Below are 20,366 nucleotides of genomic sequence, written 5' to 3'. Positions count from 1 at the left end.
AAGAACTGATTTTGTAATCAAATCTGATAGAAATATATAAGAATAGATCTCCTCGGACTTTGCCGAAGACGATTTTCCTCATTATAAATCTGTCCATTTACATCTTTATGTCTGATAAACCTACTTTTGTGTTTGTCTAATTCATTAGAGCTCAGTTTTCCAACTCATTATCTACAAATTCATTATTTTGGGCTTTTTGGACCTTAGTCCATCTACCGTTAGGCTAGGAACTCAAATTCAGTCCTTACAATTGGCGCCGTCTGTGAGGAATTACTGGTGTGATAGTGAGTTTGACATTCAACTATGGTAGGTTCAGGTTCAAACCAAGCAGAATCCATGGGGTCTCAACGTCAAGATCACTTCCGTGAACTTGAGTAAAGGAGAGATCGGGAGGGGAGTGTACATACTACCCATACTGGTAAGAGCCATTCTCGAGGTGGCAGCCATCTCTCCCAGGAGAAAGATACCAAACCATGCAAAAGGAAATTGATCACCTAAAGAGAAGCTTGAGCCATGAACAGCGAAAGCGAGCTTCATCCAATTCTGACTTCACTTCTGATGGTGAAGAGGATGGCAGCTATAGGTGCAGATCAAGGACTCCTCCTAACGAGTCTTTCTCATATGACGAGGACTATTATCATGAACGCAGAAACAGAAATTCATCCTCAGTAGGCTTGGGAAACGACGTTATGAGTAAAGCACTCAACCAAATTTCTAGGTCACCTTTCACGCGTTGGATTGAGAGAAGGGGACTTCCTCAGCGATTCACTCAACCCACATTCACAATGTACAATGGTAGAACAGACCCTATGGAGCATGTCAGCCACTTCAATCAAAAAATGGCTATACACTCCAAAAACGAGGCCTTGATGTGCAAAGTATTCTCATTCAGTTTAGGGCCTATGGTGATGAGGTGGCTTGATAGTCTGAGGGCAACTTCCATTGATTCCTTTAAGGAACTCACTCAGGCGTTTGGATCCCGTTTTATTACGTGCAACAGGGTTCCTCGGCCTTTAGCTTCCTTATTGTCTCTGTCTATGAGAGAAGGCAAAACCCTGAAAGCATATTCGGACAGATATTGGGAGATGTTCAACGAGATTGATGGTGATTTTGACGATGTAACCATCAACACATTCAAGTTCGGCGAACCTGCTGAGCATGGCTTAAGGAAATCTTTGATTGGGAAGCCTGTTATCAGTGTACGCTAGCTTATTGATTGGATTGACAAGTATAAGAGGGTTGAAGAGGACCAACAGCAAGGCAAGGGAAAGGGTAAGGTTATCCCTCAAGAGAGGAGGGATTTCAGGTCGGACCGTTACAACAATAACAAGCCCCGGAGGGATTTTGCTAGGCAATCTAAGCCTACAGCTCCTCAAGTGATTAACGTTGTGTTCAGAGAACCGGTGCATCAAGTTTTGGAGAAGATAAAAAACGAACCATACTTTAAGTAGCCGAACAGAATGAGTGGAGACCCTTTGAGGCGCAACCAAAGCCTTCGTTGCCAATACCACCAAAAGAGGGGCCATATCATCGAGGACTGTAGAATACTATGGAACCATCTGGAGCAACTGGTCAAGGAAGGGAAGTTGCAACAATTTCTGTACTGGCCCCACAGATAAGGGGACCAATCAAGGTTAGGGGCTTTACGGAATACTCCTTCAAGGCCCCTGCTAGGTACCATCAATGTCATTTTTGCTGTGCCTGGGAGAACTGATTCTCACCTTTCTAGGGTAATGTCTGTAACTAGGCTACCACCCGAGGACTCTCACTCCGAGCTGAAGAGAGCTAGGATAGAGGTCCGACCACCATTGAGTTTCTCAGATGAAGATAAGATTGGAACCATCAAACCACATGATGACGCTTTGGTAGCTACCCTCAAAATAGGAGGTATGACGTTAAGAGAGTAATGGTAGATCAAGGCAGTTGTGTAGAAGTCATGTACCCTGACTTATACAAGGGACTAGACTTAAAGCCTGAAGATCTGACAGTCTATGATTCACCTTTGGTAAGTTTTGATGGGAAAGTTGTTATTCCAAGAGGTCAGATTAGGATGCCCGTTTAGGCTGGCTCAGAGGTGGTGGAAGTAGACTTCACTGGGGTAGACACATACTCATCCTACACAGTCATTGTGGCCAGACCATTGCTCCATACCCTAAGAGCTGTTTCTTCAACTCTGCATTAGAAAGTGAAGTACCCGTCAAGAGACCAGATTGAAGAGCTAATAAAGGACCAATCAATGGCTAGGCAATGCCTTGTGTCTGCAATTTTGCATCAGCCAGCAATTGAGTCCTCAGCTTCTATTGAGGGTGGCCTATAGTAGTCAAAGTCTCCAGTATTAACCGTGAAGGGGCCAGCCAACGAGGCCAAATGTGAAGATTTAGAGAAATTTACTGTAGATCTGAAGAAGTTTTTTCAAGTTGGAGCTCAACTACCACCTCAAGAGAAAGAGGAGTTGGTGGAATTCCTCAAGAGGAACGTTGACGTATTCGCTTGGAATGCTTACGAAGCTCCAGGGGTGAATCCGAACTTCATTTGTCATCATTTGAACGTCAACCCGTCTGTCGTCCCTAGAAAGCAACCACCTCAGTGCTCATCTAAGGATCGTTCTAATATCGTCAAAAACGAGGTGATGAAGCTTAAGCAAGTTAGGGCTATTAAAGAAGTGTTTTACCCTGAATGGTTGGCCAACACTGTGGTGGTGAAGAAGAAAAATGGAAAATGACAAGTATGTGTGGACTTCACAGATTTGAATAAAGCATGTCCGAAAAACCTTTTTCTCATGCCTTGAATTGATTAGGTAGTGGATGCCACTGTAGATCATCCTCGGATGAGCTTTTTGGATACCTTTTAAGGATACCATCAAATACCTCTAGCTGTGGACGATCAAGAGAGGACAACTTTTGTCACACTTTTGGGAATTACCGTTACAAAGTGATGCCCTTTGGTTTGAAAAATGCAGGTGCTATTTACCAGAGGATCATTACCAAGATGTTTGAGCCATAATTAGGGAAAAACATTGAGATTTATATCGATGATATGGTTGTAAAGAGCAAGGCAGAGTCGAGCATGTTAATCACCTTGGGAATATTTTTGCTATCTTAAGAAGACATAAGCTACGACTTAATGCTTCCAAATATTCTTTTGGTGTCGGATTAGGGAAGTTCCTAGGCTACATGGTCACACATCGTGGAATTAAAGTCAACTCCGACCATATTAAGGCAATCAACAATCTACGACCACCTCGGAATCCCAAAAAGGTCCATAAGCTTACAGGAATGATCACTGCCCTAAACCGATTCATTTCCTGATCAGCAGACAGGTGTAGACCTTTCTTTTAGTTGTTAAACAAGTGGAAGGGGTTCGAATGGACCAAGGAATGTGTCCAGGCTTTCCATTAGATGAAAGAATATCTGTCTCGGCCACCTATCATGTCCAAACCTGAGGTGGATGAGATTTTGTTTGCCTACATCGCAGTAGCCTTCCACGCGGTGAGTTTGGTGTTAATACGGGTTGATAATGGTGTACAGAGGCCGGTTTATTATATGAGCAAGTCACTACATGAGGACGAGATTCGTTACTTACCACTGAAGAAGGCCATCCTGGTAGTGGTGCATGCCACATGTAAGCTCCCCCACTATTTCCAATCACACACGGTTGTTGTTCTAACCCAGCTCTCACTCAGATCTCTACTTCGGAGTGCTGACTATACAAGGAGAATTACAAAGTGGGGTACGATCCTAAAGGCCTTTGATATCAAATACATGCCTCGCACCTCTATTAAGGATCAGGTCCTTGCCGACCTAGTGGCCAAGTTTGCTGAAACCTCAGTAGAAGAGAAAACTGGGGAACAAAACATGTATGAAAAATCGGTTAGTATGATTTCCCTACAAGAACCTCTTTCCTAGAAGGTCTACGTTGATGGTACAGTGAATCATAGAGGATTTGGAGTGGGGCTAGTGATGGTATCCCTGGAAAGGATCACAATCAAGAAATCCTTGAGATTGTGCTTCTCAGCCACCAATAATGAAGCTCTGCTGGTAAGGATGGCCATAGTTTAGAAAATGGGTGGAAAAGCAGTGGAGGTGTTCTCCAATTTGAGGTTGGTTGTGGGCCAAGTTCAGGGAGAGTTGGAAGCCAGAGATCCTAGGATGCAGGAATACTTGAGCCAGGTTGGGCATTTACAGTATGGGTTTGAGTATTTCAATTTATCACAAGTTCCTAGAAATAAAAATACACATGCGGACTCCTTTGCCACACTGTCAACATCCTCGGCACAAAGTTTTACCTTGGGTAATCCTTGTGGAGGACTTATGTAAACCTGTCAAGGTAGGAGCAAATATGGTTCATGGTCAACAAATAAGGGTGGATCCTAGCTGGATGGATTCTATTGTACAACTCCTTAAGGAAGATGTTTTACCCAAGGATAAGTCCAAGGCTAACAAGGAACGAAGGAAGACTCCTCGGTTTTGGTTGTCTGAGGACCAAAAGTTGTATAAGAGGTCTTTTTCTGGCCCACATTTACTATGCGTACATCCTGAGGCAGTTGAGCTAATCCTGGAAGAATTACATAAAGGAATCTGGGGAAGCCACACGGAGGGCAGATCTTTGTCTAATAAGGCCCTCACACAAGGCTATTGGTGGACAAATTTGCAGAAAGAAGCACAAGACTATGCAAAAAAATGGGACTAATGTCAGAGATTTGCCCCAAACATTCACCAACCTGGAGGAGTCCTTAATCCTTTGTCTAGCCTTTAGCCTTTCGCTCAATGGGGCTTGGATATTATTGGGTTTTTCCCTATGGCAGCAGGGAATAAAAGATATTTATTAATCGGCATGGATTACTTCACCAAGTAGGTTGAAGCGGAACCACTGGCAAATATCAGGGATGTGGATGCCAAAAAATTCATTTGGAAGAATATTATCACTCAGTTCGGAATCCCTCATACCCTTATCTCAAACAACGAATTGTAGTTTAATAGTAAGGCCTTCAGGAGATATTGCTGTAACCTGGGCATAACAAATAGATACTCCACCCCGGCTTATCCACAAGGGAACGGACAGGCTGAGACTGTTAATAAGGTCATAGTGAGTGGGCTTAAAAAGAGACTGGACGACGTAAAGGGAAAATGGGTAGTAGAGTTGCCACATGTCCATTGGACTTACTGGACTACTCCTCGTAGGTCCACTAGGAAGACCCCCTTTTCTATGACTTACGAGGCCGAGGATTCCTCTGGAGACTGGGTTCCCCACGCTAAGAACGAGCTCCTTCAGTCCGAGTAGCAATGATGGACTATTAGAAAAGAGCTTAGACTTAATAGAAGAGCGGAGAGAAAATGTCATGGTCCAATTGGCCTACTATCAACACAAGCTCAAGCAAGGATATGATGCCAACGTAAAGTTAAGGCCACTAGCACCTGGTGACCTGGTATTAAGAAAGGTCTTGGGCACTGCTAAAATCTCAGCATGGGGAAAATTGGGACCCAACTAGGAAGGGCCATATCGTATTACGTTAGTGGCTAGAATAGATGCGTATTATCTTGAAGATCTAGAGGAAAAGACTGTACCATGCCCCTAGAATGTATGTAATCTTAGAAGATACTATTATTAATGAAGTTTTTATTCACCCTATTTGGGCTTGTTACATTGCATGTCGTTGCGTTTTTTACCATCTATCTAAGTATCAAATAGAACATTGGTCATGCCTGGATCCTCGGACCATATACCTTGGAAAAATTGATATCTTTTAATCATTGTTCTAAGTATTAAACAGAACCTTAGTTATGCCTGGCTCCTCAGACCACATGCTTTGGGAAAATTAATACTCCCTGACATCTATCTAAGTATCAAACAGAACCTTGGTCATGTTTGGATCCTCAGACCACATACTTTAGAAAAATTAATATCTTTTTATCATTGATACCTGCCATCTTTCTCGACAAATGACAAGGCAAAACCTTAATTTATCTCAGACCTTGTGGATTACATACATGAGGTAAAATAAGTACTTCTTATTAGTTACTTAAATGTCAAAAATGGTCAGCTACTCCAAATAGCAAATATATTCATTGTGGTAACTAACTTAAGTGGATATGCATGAGCATCACTTAAAGCATTTACAGGCTTATATGTGCTTGTTTAAGAATTGATTATCCCTTTGCTGCCTTAAACTTAATAATAGGTGGTGAGCAGAGTAAGTTTAAACTTGAATGCAGGTTATATTACTATATATTTTCTCTAAGCTAAATTGAACATGTTTTGCTACTGATCGTGTGATATGTGAGAAGGATGCTGTCACTTATGCAGATCTATAGTTCAAGACATGCTTCATTATTACCTATTTTCTAAGTGTTGAAGCAAGCAAAGCTTAAGTTTGGATCAATGTTAATGTCAAATTCATAAAGGAAAGACTTGCAATTTTCATTAATATTGAGCCTCTAAAAAGGCAAGTAGATTACAAAAGCTTGGCACAAGTACCAAAAAAAAAAAAAAAAAAAAGTCGACCTATTGCTTCATTTTTATTACAAGTTTATCTTTTGAATTCTTGGAAAGTTGGGTAATTGCTACCATGGAGGATACTTGGACCTTGACCTTGGGATCTTCCTTTGGGGGTATAGGGAGAGTGGCCAACACCAGCTCCATGCTCTGAGAAGCTTCTTTTTCCTTGGAAGGATCTTTTGGAGCTACTGGAGCCAGGTCAGCACCTTGGACCATTTCTTTGTTGATATCCCCTGCCTTTGCAGTATCCCCGGCCTACTCTGCCCCCTTGGAGGAAGTATTAGCCGAAGGAGGAGCTTTGGGTGGGCTACCTTGACCTTCTCCTGCCTCCAAGGACACCGAGGCGGCCTTAGAGCCGAAGGAGCCTGAAGGGCGTATGGCTGGGGAGTAGTAGACACTGTCTGCCTTCCTAAGCATAGAAGAATCCTCAATCCCAGCTTGGTTAAGGGCTTCATCCCATACCTGGGCACAGTAAGTTCTACATACCCTTGGGACCTCGGCCCTAAGTGCGTCCTCTGTCTCGGCCATGCCAACGTCGTATCCATGTTGCTCAGCCTCGTCCCTGGCCTTTTCTGCCTCTTCCTTGGCCTTCTCAGCTTGAGCCTTGGTCGTCTCGACCTCCTTCAACTTCTTCTTTAGGGCAACAATATGCTCCTTGGAGGCGGCCAGCTGGTCCTCGGCGTTTCGTAGAAGTAGCCTCTAGCTCTAGGCTTGCCTCTCCATGGTATCCAGGGCTACGGTGGCGCTTTTCCTCTCCTTCTCCTCCTCTTGCAGCCTGGTTATTAGCTCTTTATTGCTCTTTTCAGCCACGTGGAAGGCGTTCACGACTACAATCCTTCTCCCCTCTTCCTTCATTTTTCGATGGGAGTAGTTCACCATCTCCTCGACCCTGAAGGTGGCTTGGATGGCTTGAAAAGGATGGGGGGTGCAGTTAAAAAAAAAAAAAAAACCTTACCATTGCCAAGTCCCTCTTCAGTCCAAGGAAAACTTCGTGCTGCCTCATAGACCTGAGGTCAGCCATGTCCTTAGGTAGTAATAAGGATTGTTCCACCGCATCTGCCATGTACGCAACTGTGCCCCGCTGAAAGTCTCGAATGAAGGCATCATCAAGAAGAGGAGCTCCATCCGTGGGGCCCAAACAGGGGCTGCAACTTGGTGGTCAACCCTTTTCTCCCCCTCAATGGCTGACCTCGTTTGCATCGTTCAAGGATGCTTAGCCCCCCCTCTGGGACTCGGTCTCTCAGGGAGGTTGGTTCTTCCCACCCTCCATCACCTCTTTCCCTTTATCCTCCCTCTTCCTTTTTTGGTCGGCTGGATTAGCTCGAAAGGGTTGGGTGGGTGGAAGAGTGGGGAACCTGGTCTGAGGAGCCTTAATAGGTGCATCACTCCCCGACTGAGAGACTCCAGTAACTCTTGGAGAGTTGACCTTTGCTTCCTTTGGATCCCCATTTCATCTGATAAAGGAGTAGCTCCTTCGAAATGACTGAATTGAGGTAGGGACGAGTGGCCGAGGACACCAGTTGATGTCATAAGAGACGAGGGCTGGTTAAATACCTCGTAGAGATCGTCTAACCAATGTCGAGGTCCGAAAAGATTGCATGTCGTCTTGGGTAACATTCCAAGAAGTTCCATGGGTGCGGATATGTATTACAGTGACATCAAACAGGGAGAAATCCTAAAAATATCTTAGGAGAAAGCTGTTATCTCCACATTAAATGCACTGCAACTAACTCTCTGGCCGCATTAATTTGAAAGTGATGCTTGAACAATGGATTTCAGCCTTACAGCTATTGCATAAGGACATATGGAAAGAGCTAATGGGACAAGTATCAAGACCAACTGTCTGGCATGCACGTGGAAGGTGGAAGATGAAAAGGAGAGATAGTATAAAAGAAGGAGGGCACTGAAAGAAAGGATTGGAAAAGAGAGAGAAAATTACTGTAGCATTAAGAGCTGATTTTGTAATCAAATTTGATAGAAATATGTAAAAACAGATCTCCTTGAACTTTGTTGAGGACGATTTTCCTTATTATAAACCTGTCCATTTACATCTTCTTGTCTGATAAACCTACTTTTGTGTTTGTCTAATTCATTAGAGCCCATTTTTCTAATCCATTCTCTACAAATTCATTGTTTTGAGTTTTTTGGGCCTCAGTCCATTTACCTGTTGGGCTAGGAACTCAAATCCAGTCCTTACAATATATATTTTATATAATTATTGAATTAATTATTTTTCTACTTTTATATTTCAAAAATCTTGTACATCTCCCTTTTGCGGTTCATTGAACAGTCTTGATAACAGTCTAATAATAAAACCCTCTACTGTTCACAACTCGCCATCCATATGGGCAAGTTGTGACACAAATTGTGTCATTTTATGTATCCCTAGCATTACTCGAGTATTAGTCTACTGCATGAACACTTCTCTCTCAAAGACCAAATTGGTGTGGGATAATGACATAAAAACCTTTTTTGAAAAATAAAAAAATAAATGCAAATTTGATGAATCAAAATGAAAAATTTTAAACTTTAAGTATTAAAATAAAAATAATACAAAATTTAATGGTCAAAATCAAATAAAATCTAATTGTAGTTTAGTTGTTATTTTCTTTGTCCGTTTGAGTCAAAATTGAAATCAGTGTATGGGCATATCAAACTACCTCTCAAGTGCGTTGTTTGACTTGGCTTTTTCACCTATTTTTTCTTAAAGAAATAAAAATCACTTATTTAGTTTCTTTTTTTAGATGTAATTTATTAAATCCTAACTTATTAAAACATCTACAGAATATCCCTCAAAAATAATAATCACATAAAATTTTGAAAAATAAGAAATAGTAGTTACCAGAGTATATGAAATCGTAGAGAGAGTTTTTCTCTACCCAATTTGTATATACAAGCTTCATTTTTTTTTTTTTTTCACGTTATTATAAAGAGTGAAAATAAAATTTTGAAATTTAAAATTTGGGTTATTTTTTTATGTTGGTTATTTAAGATTGAAATTTCTCGTTTTGATCTATTTTAATTTGATTCTGATTTTAAAATAGTTACTTTGTTTATTGTTTTATGTTTGTGGGGGCCTTTTTTTGTGAATTTTCAAGCCCAAATCCCGTGGCTAGATATAAGGCTTTTTGGATCTTGGGGTTTCAAGGGCCAGAGGGTTTCACCTTTCAAAAGAAGTTGGGTTTGGATCCTACTGAAAAGTGAATCCGTTTGCAGAGCCGACCTATGCACAAATAGCAAATCCCCACTCCCCCCCACCCCCCCCCCCAAAAAAAAAAAAAAAAAATTTAATGAAAGAAACAACAATAATGCTTAAGTTGTTATCTAGTCCAAATAACAATACATATTATCTAGATTTGTCACAAAGTCTTCGAACCAAATTTCCACAGCCTTAACGTTTTAGGCCGGAGGACTGTAAAAAAATCACCAAAAAAGATGTCTCATCTAGCTCTCTAACCTTATTCAAATTTTTGCAATATGTTATGTTACTCTTCAAAGTTGTTGATTAAAAATGATTTTTTTTTTTTTTGAAAGGCCTTTTACTTTTAAAAATTGTTTAGACTTTAAAGTTTGCAAAATTGGGAAGCTACACCAATTTTTTAATTAAAAAAATTGTTTTCTTTTCATTTTATCATCCTTATGTCATGTAACATACTTTGAATATGTTACAATAACTAACAAAATTGCTTTAAGCAAAAGTTTATTACTAAAGTCTCAAAATGGTTTTAAGGTTTCTAGAAATTTTAAAAAAAAGTTATTATTTTTTGTATTATTTTAATACAATAAACTATTTTTTGGTTAATAATAATAATAATTAGATATTATAGTGTGCATGCATTATATGACTGAAATGAATGAATTTAAGTATTTCACACATATTATAATGTGCATGCATTATATGACTTAAATTGTACAACATAATTTTGTCATATAATATAACTCATTATAAATATATTACAATCATTACCATAATTTACTTTATAAGAAAATTCTATTATAAAATTTTTAAGAAAATAAATTACTACTCCAACAAAAACTCCATTTTAAAAAAGTTTTGAAAAACTTTCATTATTTATGTAAATTATTTTATATTCCATAACAATTTTTTTTTTTTAACAGAACTATCTTACACAGGTCATGTCAATAAGTAATATATATTTTATTTTATTTTACTAATATTTTATTAGAAATATTTTCTTTATTACACATAATTGTTATCTAATATATGATTAGTAAGGCAGAAACATGGATCATTACAGAAATACAAATTACACATTTTTCACAACTTGATTGCGGTTTACAATGTTCTTAACGTTACTACTAAATTTAAAAATTTTACAGTTCTTGGATGGTGGTTACATTTTCTATTGAAAATAATAGAATCTCTTCCCTTTCCACCCCTTTCCTAAAAGCTTTCAATCTCATGGGTTAACGACCTGAAAACACCAGGTTCCTCTGGCACATAGCATTGCGCAAACCAATTCAATCAACCTATAGCTCTAATAACTAGGTTATTTTTCAGAATCAGATGGATAGAAAAAAGTTTCTAATCAATCTACATTCTTTGCAATTGTGAAAAGCAATATCACCCATTATGAGCCTTCCAAGCCCACCAAAAGTAATGGAATTACTAGGATTCGCATGTACAAACTCCATCACTTTTACCTTTGATCAGAGCAATCCCCCTGTGATGGGCAAACAAAACTTTTACCCTTTACAATTCAGCATGACGTTCTTCGGTGCCATTGCTTCTCCTTCTTTCCTTTCTTATGATGCAAGTTGAATGGACTCCAGCTCTTTCTGCGTTTGGAGCATTCACAAAAGAGTCCAGAAGCCAGAGCCTGCTGAAGCCACAACTCAAATGCTTCTTCATCTTCATCCATCATTTCAGCATCCAAATCCCACGGGAATCTGCATGACTTGGATCGTTGAGTTTTCTCCAGGCCAACCATGTTTACATGGAAGCTGGGCCGATGAGTGTTGGGCCTACAAGCCATTCCCTGCACAGAACAATTCAAGATTTAAAATACTAAAGATGGAATTGATCATGTAAAGAAACGTTGATCATTTCCCCAGCAGTTTTTATGCCCAAAGTGAAGCAACACAAACACCAAAACACTGGCAAAAATTTCATGAGTTATCCAAAGGGTTAGAAATCCCTGGTTTTTCTTGAAAGGGAAACTACAAGCCAGTATGCAGCATTTCATATGTGAATGATAGTCCAGCAAGGTGTTACAGTCTAGGAGACAATATCCATATTTCGGCAAGTTTTGCTACTTTCAAAATTGGGGGGTCCTAAGTAACGCATAAATAAACAATTTGTAAAAGGCCAATTTTGGCTTTTTGCATTCTCTTATAATCTTTCAGAAAACACAATGGATATAAAAATGTACACATAAATGCAGCCTAAAAACTTAGAATAATACATAAGCCGATAATAAATTTGATGCTGCCCTCAGTGGATACCCACCTAAATGAGTCAAAACAGAAAACCATATATATATATATATATATATTGCCCTCTGCATGGCCTAATTATCCTCTTGTTTCTCTATTCTTAGCAGATCTGATTAAACTAACTTCAGCAACATCCTTAAATAAAATTCTAAAACTCAAAACAACAAATGGTTATAGGAATTATATGCACAAAGATGCAAACCACTGACCTGACAGATAGCCCATTCTGATACATCAAAGACTTTGCTCTCAGCACAGACAAAAGCACGTGGTATTTCCACCTAAAAGACAATAAAAAATATTTCTAAATGAATACCGCATGCTAATCACATCACTGTAATCAGGAAAGACATTGATAATGATTCAATCAAACAAAGCAAACATGCATCATGATAAGGTGAATACAATTTTTTATACATGACGGTATGGTGGACATGAAATTTAAAAGAAAAAAAATACCAGAACAAGTGAGCTTGTATTTTGAGCATTTGGAAAATAACAAATTAATCTCATGTTAGGATGATACCAGAATTTTATAGTTTAAGGCACACATTACAAATGCCCTCATAATTTAGCATGGTAGTGTTAGGTTTAATTATAGAGGTAGTGATGATATGGTGGAACTTAACATACATATACTTCAATATACATACTCAGTATGTATATATGAATTACCTTTTGAGGAGATTCAAATACCAACGAGCCTCTGTATTCAACCCATCCATCTCCATCCTTGGCTTGATGATACTGACAGCAATCCTGATGCCAAAACAAGTCTCACAACTCATGGCTACAAAAATGAAGTGCAGAAATGGATGGGTGGGGAGGGGGAGAGAGAGAGAGTAACCTGACACCATCTTGCCTTAGCCTTGCTCCTATTGGTGCATACCCATATATGTGAAAGGCCACACTTGGTGCACTGTATACGTCTCGACTCTTCAGAGCGATAGTCCTGATTACCCTGCTCATGGTAGCAGTGGCGTTAAGAAATTTCATTTGAGGTTATCACTCAGTATCAGTGACCTTGGAGCAGACACTAAATCTATTATCTGGGGGGAATATCTTATCTTGTGTATTTGGATTAGATTTTATTAGACTAAGACTTTCATTTATAGTTTGAGTTCAACTAGGATTAGTTTTCATGGGATATTATCTTCATCTTTATTTCCTGGAAGCTTTATAAAAGGCTCTCATTGGTGATGTTATTATTATCCAGATTGTTATTAATAAAATTCCTTCGTGAAATTGCTTCTGTTTGGTGGCGATGCCAATCAACCCTTAGGCGATGAAGCCTAGGCTGTCCTGCAGCAGACTTAACTCTGCCCCATGCATGGAATGAAATGAACTACATATTTATGCTTTCATTTATTAAAGTAAAAACATAACTAAAAGGCAGGTTTCCACAAGTAAAGATAATTCTTGCAACTCATTAATTATGACCTTCCCATCTAAAGTTTGCTTTATTGATGTCACACTGAGAAATCAAAGTGCACAAGATGGTTTCCTACATTTCCTTACAAATTTGGCAAAATGGAACAGTCAAATTAAATGTACAAATTAAGGAGCATGGATAAATGTCATTACCATGTTGTGGATTCATCAAGAAGACCCCAAAATTTCTAAGAAAACAGTGTGACATAATATTCCAGAAGTAGATGCAATTACATCAATAAGCAATACCACATTATTTACCTGATGTGATGTACTATGGGACCTCTGACACACACTCCTAGTCCTGGATTCTTCTTTTCTCAATTGCTCATCATAGTCTCTCTTCTTTATGGAATCAGAAAGAACCTGTAACATTCAGACCATTATAAACTACAAATGGAACCACAACCTCCGTAAATTCGCTGAATTTCTATCTCATATATGCATCAAGTAGCAACAAGAAAACACATAAAACTGTACTTCTTATTGACTTTTACCTCATATGCACATTGGAGTTTCTTAAAGGATTCGCTTGCTTGTGAACTTCCCATATTTTTATCAGGATGCACAAGCATAGCCTGCAAAAATAATTGTAAAAGGGAAAGCTTAAAAAAATACAATTAAAAGAAAAATGCACGGTCAGTGTATAGATGTGGTGACCGGCATTCAACTCCAGAAATATTAAAAGTTAATAATTAATTTTTTCAATAACTAGGATAATACTACTTTTGGCCATAGGAATCGTCAAAAACCTTAACTCTATTAAACATTTCAAATCCACTAACCATCAGATATTTTCTTAAAAAATAGTTGGTTGAGTTGAAGAGGAGGGGACAAACTATATGCTAGTTGAGAGAGAGAGAGAGGGGAATGGGTGGGGAGGAGAGAGAGAACATCTGCTTGACAGGAGAAAAGGGAGGGGAGCAAAAGCCACAAAACTACTCCATGCCCTCTTAAAGTAATCCCTCCAAAAGTGGACTGATTGGTGACAAGAGAGGGTTATTGGGTAAATTGTGTGAAAGTTCACATTTGTTAAACCATTTACATAGGGATATAATGATGTAATGGTAATCCTCACCCTTAAACTCACTTTTCATTCTCTTTACCTTCACTCCAATCACTTGGTGGGGGAGAATGTGGACTCCTCTGACCTCTCACTTCCCCCTCAGTTCCATTAATCCCACCCTTCTCCATAGTTCCTATTTCTATTACTCTTACGTAGCAGTGAAAGTCCTTGGTCATGCAAGGAACTACCTCAACTTCCAGCTAAATGAGGGCAACTGTCAACTATAGTGGAAGTTCTTTCTAGATCTAGGCCCAATAGAAATGTACAAAAGATGGTCCATCCTTACATTTCCAACTAGTAGCTATGTGGTTGAACTGTTGAAGAGAGAGAGAGAAAGAGATCTTAATTGGGGTTTTTTTTTTTTTTTTTTTATATAAATATTTTTTTTAAATCATGAGAGGAGGCCAAGTTAAAATTTTGCATACCTTCTTCCGGTATTCCTGTTTCAAAATCTTTGCATCTACTGTCTTGTGGCGAGGGAATCCCAGTGCTTCATAATGATCCACGCAATTTAATATTCTTTTCATTTCATCAACTGAACTTGCAAGCTCTTTGACTGCTTTGCTAGAAGCAGACTCTTTGTGCTCATTAGTAACAGATGAAGTTACAGGTGGTGTGCTAGATGACTTACATGAGTGCAAATTTTCAGATTCAGTGGTAGGAATAAAGTACTCACACTCTTCAGAAAATTCATCCCCCAAAACGCTGGCTGATGGTTTCTGTTCTTCAGAGTGTGTGCGTTCACTCATTTTATCACACCATTGAAGCATAAAATTCAGTAAATCACTAGATAAGAATGCAAGGTTTATTGAGAGAAAAACACCATGCCATCCAACTTGAACTTTGACACAGTAACTAGCATATATAGCTGCCACTAAGACCACCAACCGTGCATGATTTAGGGAGAACAAGTAACCTACATTTGTAGGAGAGAGTACTTTCTTAATATAAATAGGAAATTAACAAAAATCTTGCACATAAAATCAAATCAAATTAGGAAAAGAAACCAATCCATACCTCCAACTACAAACAATGTCCCCATTATCCAAAAGTTGGCATACATCCATAAAACTAGAATAGCGAAGAGCCCCACAATAAAAATTCCAGGAGTATATCCCAAGTACTTAATGGCAACTCCAGCAGCTCCCTGAAATAACCAACCAAAAGTGCCATTATTATCACATTTCATCTGTATGATCAATTAAGTTGATGAAACCCTAGAGATATGTTCTTTACAAGGATCTCTTGATTCATGTTGGAAGCATGTGAACCATATTAACAACCATTGCAAGGCTAATTGGTCTATATTATTTACCATACAAAACTTAATTTCTTCAAATAAAAGATCTCCACAAGTGTGGGGATAACAGAAGTCAAGCATCCAAGAATCGCATTATTGGGGCTTAAGACGATGAGGAAATCTAAAAGGTGTTGGATTAGCTTAATCTGGGGGGTTGTCTAATCACTAATGCCATTGCAATTTGCAAGATATCTCTGATAGCACTAACACCTTAAATCTCCAATACAGTTTCACCATATAATACCACCTGACTTAAAATTGTGCTGTCGCAAAATTCAGTAAATCAAACTAAAAAAGAAGCACAAACCATCTTCATTAATTAGTCACTGGAATAGTAACCCACTCATCACAATATGTGTAAATGAACCCATGACAAACACCACCCCCCCCCCCCCAAAAAGAAAAAAAAAAGAAAAAGAGAAAATGTAAGCCCAAACATGTTATCAAGCATGAATATCACATACTATAATTAGACCAATCAGTGTTGAATGGACTCACGTGTGCTTTTAGTAAAGCCTTCCAGAATATAATATCAACCATGCAAAAAGAAATCAAGTTCCTAGAATATCAAGCACCTCATTTTCCCTCTTAAAACAAGAATTGATTGGTATATTCAAATTATGGAGAAAAATATTCAATATCAAGTCATGTAAAAATCTTATCTAAAGGTCATGTATAGTACCAAATTTAGAGCCATAAAAAATTTGTGCATGCGGAACCACAATGCTACGGATAGGCTTTACCATATAAGCAGTTATGCTCATTGAAACTTGTTATTGACTACAACTTTAAAAACAACAACTCTTTCTACTACTTAAAAAGTTATTGAAACTTGTGGTAGACTAAAGTTTTGAGATTCAACACAATTTACACTAAATGACTAGAAACAAATTCATAAAATTCCCATACTAAGAAGTCCATATTATCACCAATCCATTGATAAAAGAACCAAATCCTTTCCTTTCATAACAACAAAAGGGTAATAATACCCAAGCGGCCACCACGAAATCAAGAACATCATTATGCATTCAAATTTCAATTATCTCCACTACTTAAATGCTATTAAATCTTGCGAATCACTAAAGTTTACACTAAATGACTAGAACCAAATCAACAAAATTTCCATACTAAGACCTTCGAATTTGACTAAAATTTGTCGTATCGAACACGATTCACACTAAATCACTCAAGAAACAAACTAATCAAACTTATATACTAAAAGAATCACATAAACTCAAACAAAACAAAACCAATCGATCAATCACATACCATACTGAGAATCACATAGGCCAAGCAAGACAGAGAGGTGAGACTGAGGAAGAAACTCCACATAATAAACAGCAACGCGGCGGAGCCGAACGCGATCATCGATCGGAACCCTCTCACCACGCAGTTCTTCCATAGCAGCACCGAGCAACGAAGCAGCCTGACGAAGCTGACGCTTCCGCTACACACCTTGGGCCAATGCCGCTCCAAAAACGAGCAAACCCTGTCTTTACAGCAACCGACGGCGACTCGAGCACGCGAGCACGCGTCCTTCTGCGATCGCAGCCATTTCCAGCCTTGCTTCACTAAGCCTATATCTTCCATCACCACCGCCACAAAACTAGTAGAAGTAGTAGTGGTACTAGTATTATTATTGTAGTAGTAGTAGCCCTAGAAATTTTCCGGGAAAATCTCTGAGAATCTCCATAGCAGTCTAAAAATGGAAAAAAAAATTAAAAATTAAAAAACACGGAATTGAGAGTGACTTTTTTTTTTGAGTAAATTCGATCACGTTTGTTCGTTCAACGCTGATATATGCTTGATAAATACGCTTCTAAAAAAGTAAAAAAAATTAAAAAATAAAAAATAAAGTGGTTCTTTTTTGACAGAGACTAATGGCTTTTGTTTTTCAGTCTGTGAAAAAAAAAGAATGGTTGAGCAGTGGAGATGACCTGGCTATGGAAGAGAAGTACAAGCACCGACAGAGAGCGTAGCTTTGGCTTTTTTGAGGAACCCTAGAGAAACTTTTGTTTTTTTGTTTTTTGTTTTTGTGTTTCAGGGATGGCTCGTGAAAAAGGTAGAAGAGAGGTTGGGAAAAAGTTTCAGAAAGTTTTATTAGCAATTTTTATTTTATACTTCCTGTACTGTGCTGTGTGTAGTAGGAAGGAGAAATAAATGTAAAATATGAAGTATAAGGTGTTTCCGGTTAAGTATTCATGAGAGAGACTCGTACGCGTATATTCTTTAAATTCCCAAATTTATTATAAAAAACAAAAAGAGCCAAAACGACATAAAGTATAAGGTGTTAGTCTTAATGAGAGAGACTCTATTGTAAAAAAAAAGCTCTCTTCATGAGAGAGATTCGTACGCATATATTCTTTAAATTCTGAAATTTATTAAAAAAAGAACCAAAATGATGTTATTTTGGCTCAATTAACTGCTCACTAATTTCTAATGGAGTCTTACAAACTGAAATAGTAAAACTGAAAATTAGATAATTGAAATAAAAAAGACTGAAAATTAAAGGATTAATTTTGCATTTTTGCCTATATAAAAATGAGCAGAATTCTCGTTGTCTTTTTTTTAAGGGCAAAAAAGAAAAAAAACATTTATGTTTAAATTTTTTTTTATTAGGGATTCAGGAAAGAGAAAATAATAAAATATTTTATGTTTGCAAATAATAAAAAAAAAAGTCAGGAATTTTGAGTTTAATATTTAATACTTAAGAATTAATTATTATTAATCATTGAGGTGAAATTACTTTAAACAACCTCGAATGTCTAGTAGCACACTTTCTTTCCAAACAAGTAATCTGGCGGAGAAATTTTCCATCTCAAAAACCATTAACCATTCATAAACATATGACACGACACATTCATATTATTTTCACATAAAACAAGATAACGTGGGGTTTTGTGTTAGACTAAAGATTACGTGTCTTTCTCAAAAAAAGAAAAATAAAAAAAGATTGCGTGTTACGTTCAAAACCTTCATGAGATTAAATAAGTGTTAATACTAAATTACAATTTACATGTAAAACAATATTATAGGAGATTAAATATTACACTATATATATAATTTTTTATTTTATGTGGATTTTAGTATTTCTTTTTTTGGTAGTTTTTTAATATATATTTTTTCCCGTAAGTGAATAAAATTTGGTTATATATATATATATATATATACTTTTTTTTTGGGGTGCGGCTGAGAGGAATTAAGAGATATTGACATTTTGCATTATTTAAGGATAAAGTGGTACTATAGCTCTAAAAAAAAAAAAAAAAAAAAGGATAAAGTGGTACTACAATGAGGGCGACCAGTGGCTGCATCTATGAGCTCGCATCTACCTTGAGGGCATTTTGGGGATAAAAATAATAATATCAACGTTCCACATCATCCTTAGTTTGGGGTTAAAGCTAGATAAGGTTCTTTATTCCAACAAAAATTCTAAGAACATGTAATAAATCATAATTCTTGGGACAACTGTTCATGTGGTACATTATTAATAGTAGAGAAAAAATGATAAATTTATGTGAAACTGACATACAGTCAGTCACAATCTGTCATATAAGATAGTTATAGTAAAAATCGTGACATTTTATCATATGTCCTCAAAGAGATAAAATTGCGACTTTTTTATATAATACTAAAATTAGTCGATAATTTAATGTTCTCAAAAATAAAATTTTAGTTTTAATGATTTAATTTTAGTCCTCTATAAAATGGGGTTGTCTTAAACTTATTGCAAATGAGTAGAAAGTGGAAGATAATTCAGGAGAGGAAAGGAGGTCATAATAAGCATATTTACCTTTTAATGTGTGGATTGGATTGTTGACAAATTGACCATATATGCTGCTGAAAAAGTTGCCAAGCCAAATGAATAATGATGCAGTAGTTCAAGACCAAAAAACTAAAAAAAAAAAAACAATGATGCAGTGGTGCCCACCCATGTCCTTTTTCTTTTGGTCGCTGTTTTTATTATCACATTCACATCACATCCATACTACTTCTTGCTACTTCTTGGTTGTTGTTGGAATTTAAGAATATTAGGAGACTGTCCGGTTGGCATCGTTTTATTATTTTATCTGTTTATTTATTTTTAATAATTTAATACCGGAGCAAGAGGATTTAATTTAACACTTTTGTTAAAAACACCCAAGAATTACCATATTGAGCTACAAGACATTTCATTATTAATAGACTATTTATGAAGATGACATTAATAATGATTACTTAAAAATGAGTTTTGTAGATAAGAATTAGGTCATTTTGAATATTAACTATTGTCAGTTTTTTTAAGATATTTTCTCCTTTTTTTTTGTTAAAAATACTTAGTATTCTAAAAAAAGAGAAGAGTTTTGTATTAGTGTCAAGATATATATATATATATATATATATTTAGAGAAAACTTCAACTTATGGCGTCCGCTCTTAATAATTTATTTTCATAATAAAATTAAGACATTAATTAATTTTTTGTATAAATTACGGATTGAGATAATTGAAACTTACAGTGTTCAAATAGTTTAATACATATGTTTATTATATATATATATGTATAAACATCTGGAATTTTTTTTTGAATTACAAGCAAAGGGAAATCAAGGCCTCCAGCCTGATTACATCACCAAAA

General features: G+C 37.2%; 2 protein-coding genes across 2 annotated transcripts; one reads left to right on the top strand and one right to left on the bottom strand.

Moving 5' to 3' along the window:
* The first annotated feature begins 473 nt into the window (after positions 1–473).
* LOC115985809 lies at positions 474–1,208 on the top strand. The gene has a single exon (XM_031108709.1). The coding sequence runs from the start codon at positions 474–476 to the stop codon at positions 1,206–1,208; it is 735 nt and encodes a 244-aa protein (XP_030964569.1).
* Positions 1,209–10,721: 9,513 nt separating this feature from the next.
* LOC115984524 lies at positions 10,722–17,876 on the bottom strand. The gene is made up of 10 exons (XM_031107547.1): positions 17,687–17,876; positions 17,019–17,448; positions 15,467–15,596; positions 14,875–15,365; positions 13,881–13,961; positions 13,645–13,749; positions 12,800–12,913; positions 12,628–12,711; positions 12,162–12,233; positions 10,722–11,495 (listed from the first exon to the last, which is right to left on the bottom strand). Exons 2-10 carry the CDS (start codon positions 17,337–17,339, stop codon positions 11,217–11,219), a joined length of 1,677 nt encoding a protein of 558 aa, XP_030963407.1. The 5' UTR covers positions 17,340–17,448; positions 17,687–17,876; the 3' UTR covers positions 10,722–11,216.
* Between the last annotated feature and the right edge of the window lie 2,490 nt (positions 17,877–20,366).

This window comes from Quercus lobata, chromosome 4, assembly GCF_001633185.2.
Source record: "Quercus lobata isolate SW786 chromosome 4, ValleyOak3.0 Primary Assembly, whole genome shotgun sequence".
Taxonomy (NCBI): Eukaryota; Viridiplantae; Streptophyta; class Magnoliopsida; order Fagales; family Fagaceae; genus Quercus; species Quercus lobata.
The sequence above is the reverse complement of the archived record's forward strand: the minus strand, read 5'-3'. Positions and strand labels throughout refer to the sequence as shown.

Coding starts and splice junctions, on each gene's coding strand:
- LOC115985809 (XM_031108709.1), top strand. CDS start 474: ATGCAAAAGGAAATTGATCACCTAAAGAGAAGCTTGAGCCATGAACAG.
- LOC115984524 (XM_031107547.1), bottom strand. CDS start 17,339: ATGGAAGATATAGGCTTAGTGAAGCAAGGCTGGAAATGGCTGCGATCG. Junction 13,962..14,874: donor AACAGGAATACCGGAAGAAG/GTATGCAAAATT, acceptor TTATTTTTGCAG/GCTATGCTTGTGCATCCTGA. Junction 12,234..12,627: donor TATTTGAATCTCCTCAAAAG/GTAATTCATATA, acceptor ATTGTCTTTTAG/GTGGAAATACCACGTGCTTT.